General features: G+C 37.8%; 1 protein-coding gene across 1 annotated transcript in view; it reads left to right on the top strand.

Moving 5' to 3' along the window:
• Window positions 1-6,116, top strand: part of MMP16 (matrix metallopeptidase 16 (membrane-inserted)) — a gene marked incomplete at its 5' end in the record, with an annotated part of 81,862 nt that overhangs the window by 46,733 nt on the left and 29,013 nt on the right. The window contains one exon of the mRNA XM_008576826.1: window positions 271-409. Coding sequence (XP_008575048.1) covers window positions 271-409 — 139 coding nt within the window. The remainder of the gene's footprint in view (window positions 1-270; window positions 410-6,116) is intronic.

Here is a 6,116-nt window from a genome sequence, read left to right on the forward strand (position 1 = left end):
CCAGTGAGCGGGAACGGTCTCCACATGGGATCTGAACCCTCGGCGGGAGCGCCACAGCACTCCCAAGCTGCGCACTCACCAGTGCGCCACCGGGCCGGCCCGCTATAGAAACTTTTGTGATCATTGTGGTCAAGTTGTTTCGCTCTTTCTCTGACTGTTTTGATGTAAGATGATGGTGGTGAGACTAGCTCAGTTTGAAGTGTCCAGCCATCAGGCAGTGAGATGCTGCGGAGGCCTGATTGCTGAGAGATGCCTCTGCTTGGTTTGCAGGACCAGTGGTTTTGGCGAGTGAGAAACAACAGGGTGATGGATGGATACCCCATGCAAATTACTTACTTCTGGCGGGGCTTGCCTCCTAGTATCGACGCGGTTTATGAAAACAGTGACGGGAATTTTGTCTTCTTTAAAGGTAAGGATGTTTTCCACGTCTGGCTATGTTGCATTTCGGTTATTTTTTCCAGGCCCTGTAGCACACAGAGGTGAATAAGGAAAACCTATCAAGTGAGGTTAGTTAGTGAATGGATTTTATGAAATAAATTATATGTTGACTGGAAATATAAACGAAATAAAATAAAGATAATTTTTAATTTCCTAATTTATCTTTTCTCCTATATAGGTCAAATTTAGGAGACATTGTATTCTCTTAGAACTTTTAGATTTGACTTAAATGTACCTAAAAATTAAATAAATAAATAAATAGTCATTTCTTCATTGAGTAAAGATGTTTTGGTTTGTTTTTGTTTTGGGGAGTATATGGAGTAGCTTGCTGTTTTTGTGTAATAAAATTTGTTTATCTCCTTATTTTTATATGTAATCTCTGAAACTTTACTTGATTTAGTTAGTTTATGTAAATGGTTTCCAGTAAACTAAGGAATTACTCATAAAGCCAAGGAAAACTTGTGAACAGAAAAATGTGCCCAATTATCAGTATCACAAAATCTATTGTCCATTGTTTATCAGAGTGACAAATGCTAATTACAGAAGTACTACTAACTGCCTGGATTACCTGGTAAAGTGAACTTGGTCAAGTGCCTGGTATTTCATTCTCAAAATTTACTAATTTTTGGAACAATGAATCTTAAATCTGTGGGATAAACAGAGAGAAGAGACAGATTGTTGGAAGACTGAAGGAATTTTGTGGAGATTATATTTCAGCTGAAGCTGAGGAGAACTAGAATGTAGGAAGAATATGATTAACATATTAGCTAAGAGCCTACAGGACTGAAAATAAGCTTAAACAGAGATAGAGGTTGAGGGAAAGAAAAGATGATCTTTACAATAAAGAATTAATTATTCTCAAGATAGAGCTAGAATAATTCATAGTAATGATGAAGGTAGAAGAATATGATTAACATATTAGCTAAGAGCCTACAGGACTGAAAATAAGCTTAAACAGAGATAGAGGTTGAGGGAAAGAAAAGATGATCTTAACAATAAAGAATTAATTATTCTCAAGATAGAGCTAGAATAATTCATAGTAATGATGAAGGTAATGAAAACATGGGATTTGGGAAACACTTGTAATACTTTAAGTGAGGTTCAAGCTACCTATATAAAATGAAAGCATATGCCTGGAATTTATTTTATCTTTGCAGACTGCTCCTTGAGAAGAGAGGCAGTATAGTACATTAATTATAAGAACATGAGGCTTCTGCATCATATTGCCAATTTTAAATACTTACAAGCTGTATGAACTGGGCAAGTTACTCCATTCCCTTTCCCTCAGGTTTATGAGGTTTATGTTATTCCCCATCTCAGGATAACTTAGAGTGTTAAATGAATTACTACCTGTGAAGTGCTTGGCACATGTAAGCCCTCAATAAATGCCACTTATTGCTGCTGCTTTAATGGTTACTGTTAATATTATAGGCCTTCTATCTAAAACAAGCACACAAATGAGGCGAGCATGCCCTGCACCACGGTGGACAGAGCAGGAATACCACCTACAGGTTGTGAATCGTAGGGACATGGTATCTGGAAGAAAATTCCCCTCCTTACATCCTTCTTTGGCCCCATGAGTAGGGCAACAGAAAGAAAGGAGGAATAAGCCCCAGTGTAGCTTCTGCTTGAGGGCTGTCCAAGGAGGCCCCCGTCTCATCGCAGGATCAGTAATGCTCCCCGACAAAACTGCCACCATCATACATCAGTGTTCTGACAGCTCTTTACTGCCTTGGGCCTTCTCACTTTTCTTCACCCCACTCACTTGTGGAATGGCCAGCCTCCTTTCATCTTTCCACAGCCAGCATAAAAGGCATGTGGTGAGAGTGCCCTCCCTGCCCACTGTATTTCAGTAGTTCTTTCCTGCTTACAAACAGCACTTGTAAAAATTTGAAATTACCTACAGCATTCAAATGTAAATGTCACGACAGATGGGTTTTGTTTATGTTTTCTTGCCCATCACTGTATTTTCAGTTCCTAAAACAGCATTGGGTGCATAGTAGGTGCTCAACAAACATTTTAATTAATACAATATCATTGAACACTGATTGGACTCAGTATGGTGTTTCTTATAGTTTGGTGCCTACAACAGCAATAATTTTGTCACAGATTTGTTTAACATCTAGACTGTTGTGCTTGAATGTCAGTGGTCTCTTCTGATACATTGCCAGCATTAAGAACGTCTACTGTTAGAAATTTTGTCACTCCAAGGCCCCCACTCTAGGGCCTTCTTCCTCCAGTTTACTGTCACCACCACCTTCACATAAACCTTCTCAAAGCCCAGTGATGACATGCAACTCTCCTGCTACAAAGACCACTACGTATGCAAAGGGAGCCAGAAGTGCTGGGGTTCTCAATAACACCTTCTTCCCTAGTCCCTTCCTCACCACTGGCAGGAGAGAAGAGCCCTAGAACCCTGGGCTTCTGACGAGAAACCACCCTGCTCCCTACCCTCACCATCACAATCATGTTCACAATGACTGCCTCTGCTTGACACCAACTCTTTGTGCCTTTTATCACCTCAAGAAGTGCAGATGCCACATCATTCCTCATCCAAGACTATCATCCCCATTTTGCTGCAAGGGCCATGGGGTAATCTATGCCCCTGTTCTAGCAGTTGAATCCCCTTCCCTGCTTGAATTTTCTATGTACCATTTTATTATTTATCTGTATCCATCCCACTAAAATATCAGCTCCATAAGATATTCTCTCTCTCTTTTTTTTCCTTTTAGACTGTTCTATCCCCAATATATTAAATCAGGATTTAGCAAGCTTTTTCTTTAATGATAAAATTGTAACTATTTTAGGCTTTGCTGTCCAAATGGTCTTTTTATAAAAATGTAAAAACTATTCTAAGATCATTGGCTGTACAAAAGCAGGCCATGGTCATGGTTTGCTGTCGTAAACATTAAACAATAACTGGAATATAGTAAATACTCAACAAAGATGTGTTGAATGAACTAAGCATAAAATTCAAGTCCTAATCTGAATTCACAGTCCTATACAGGTTGGTTTCAGCCACACTGGACCATTGTCACTAATGGATTTAAGCATTACTCTTCTTTAATTTTCTCTTAGGTCTCCTTGCCTTCCTTTTCTTTCTCTTCTTTTTTCCTTCTTTTTCTTTACAGGGATCATCCTTTATGTGTTTCTCTTCTTTTAATCTATACTATACAAGTATACCAATATTTGATTAGCTTCGTCTTTTAATCCTCCTGTTTAAAAAGTCCATGTTTGGATATTAACTTATTTAACCATATATTTCCTAGAGGTACTCGGTATTAACCTTGCTTGTATTTTGCATAAGGATTTGAAAGTGTGGATTCAACTGTAAGTATAAATTACTGTTTAGTTGTAAGGTATAAATATTATCTTAGTAATATAAAAATAAGCACAGCATTATATTTATTTGGACTTTCACAAATATTATAAGAAGAATGGGAAGCCATTAGATACAATTAAAAATTCATGTTTTATTATAATTTATATATTTGTTTGAACTTGGGCAAAATTATATGTGTCCATATACATTAAATGAAGTGAGAGTTGTCAGGACATAAATTATAAAAAAAAAAAAGAAAGTATAAACAACTTGTTTTGTATATATGTGATCAATTATGTATTCATAACATAATCTTATTGCTTTTTGGTATGTTAAAGTATAGTATATTGGAATACAGGAAGGGCAGCTTCTGCTTCCAGCCAAGATGTAATAATAGAGATCAGATTTGTCTTTCCACCTGAAACAAACAAACAGTGGGCAAAAGATATGAAAGGGTGATTTTCAAGACACTAGGCATCAAGAAACAAAGGGCAGTGAACCCCAAGAGTCAGGAACTAAAGAGAGATGAGCACTGAAATTGCCCCAACTTGCTATCTGGACAGAGTTTCCAGGCTGTGGCATAGGTAGGCAAATCCAGGCAGAGCTCAGAAGACTTCCCCAGTTGAGAAGACAGAACTGGGAGTTCAGGGAGAACAAGGTGGCTACAGTGCACAGAATAAAGTAATGCAGAGGAGAGACATATGCAGAGTGAAGGCCGCGATTAGCAGATGGGACCCTGTAAGTATAAGAGAGAATATTGGTTAGCTTAATGTGTAAGAAGTCTATTCAAATCTAGAGAAAAAAGTCATTAAGTAGGAATAAAAGGAAAAGTGCCTGGCGCTCACAGACAGGCAACTGTACCTGCTCCCCGCAGCCACCTGTTCATGGACATTGGATGAAGTACTAAAAAGGGTCTTGCCTCAGTAGTGGGAAATAATTATTTTAGAATGAACACTGCTCAAATACTCCCTAGCAAATCTTTAAAATAAGATCTGAAGCAATCAGACTGTTTCCAAGTAACAGTCCTAGAACAAATCTCAAGAATATTTGTAGGTATACAAAAATATTAAACCAACCAGATAAAATTCCCAATATCTGGCATCCCTCCTAAGATCAGGAATAAGGCAAGGATGTTGTATTAGTCCATTTCTGTTACTTATAACAAAATACATGGAACTGGGTAATTTATTAAAAATCAAAATTTATTGCTTACAGTTTTGGAGGCTGGGAAATTAAAAGTCCAGGAAACACATCTGTTGGTGACAACAGTGACCCAAGGGTCTCACATTGCAAGATGGTAGAAGCAGATAGAGGAAGAGAAATAGCTTCTCATGCACTCTCCTTTTGAAGCCCTCAGAACCATGCCCCTGACTACCATTTTTAATCCATTCACTACAGCATGGTCTTACAATCTAATCACTTCTTCAGGGCCCCACCTTTCAATTACCATAGTAGGATTTCTCACCCTCAACAGTTACAGTGTGGATTAAAGCCTCAGTGAGGCTGGAGGGGCATCCGATCTACAGCACCACACTTATCAAATCTACCCAACATTTTACTGAAAGTTTTATCTAGTGTAATAAGGCAAAAACTGTAAATAAAAAATATTCAGATTGGAAAGAAAAATAAAACTGTATTCACAGAAGACATGATTATATGTGTAGAAATAGACAGGATGCAGTCAACCAAAAAACTTCTAGAATTGATTTCAGTTTACAAAGGTTGTAGGATGCAAGATCATAATACAAAAATTCATTGTATTTCTATGTATTTTCAAGAACTGTGAAGAGTTATTTGTACTTGTTCCCTTAACCCCAGTTCTCAAAATATACTGAGAAGGCCAGGTGACACCTTACATTAATCAGTTTCAAACTTTGGGAACCTAAATTTTCTATAATGAGCAATAAGCCTGCCTTAATTTTTCCTGAAGGGAGACATTTTCTTTATTATATTCGGCATAAACCCAACCTTCCCTTTTTGTGGAGGGAGACAGTATCTCTATAATTCAAGATTGCATGCTATACAAATATCTTTGGAAATGTATTCCAGAATAAAGGCAGTCAGTGATTCTGCTCACAAGACATACTGAAAAGCAAGAGACCTGTGGAGAATCATCTCCTATCACATACTAGCAATGAACAATTAGTAATTGAAATTGTAAAATAAAAGGCCATTTGCAATGGCATCCAAAAATATCAAATTGAGGGATCAATCCACAAAAAAATTGTGTACGACCTGTACTTTATTTTTTTATTTTTTATTTTTTTTTGTCTTTTTTTCCGTGTCCGGCAACGGATCGCAACCCTCAGTGTTGCCCCCGTACCAGACCGGGGACCGGCGACGGGATCGCAAGCCT

Source organism: Galeopterus variegatus, unplaced genomic scaffold (genome assembly GCF_000696425.1).
Source record: "Galeopterus variegatus unplaced genomic scaffold, G_variegatus-3.0.2 Scaffold1412, whole genome shotgun sequence".
Taxonomy (NCBI): Eukaryota; Metazoa; Chordata; class Mammalia; order Dermoptera; family Cynocephalidae; genus Galeopterus; species Galeopterus variegatus.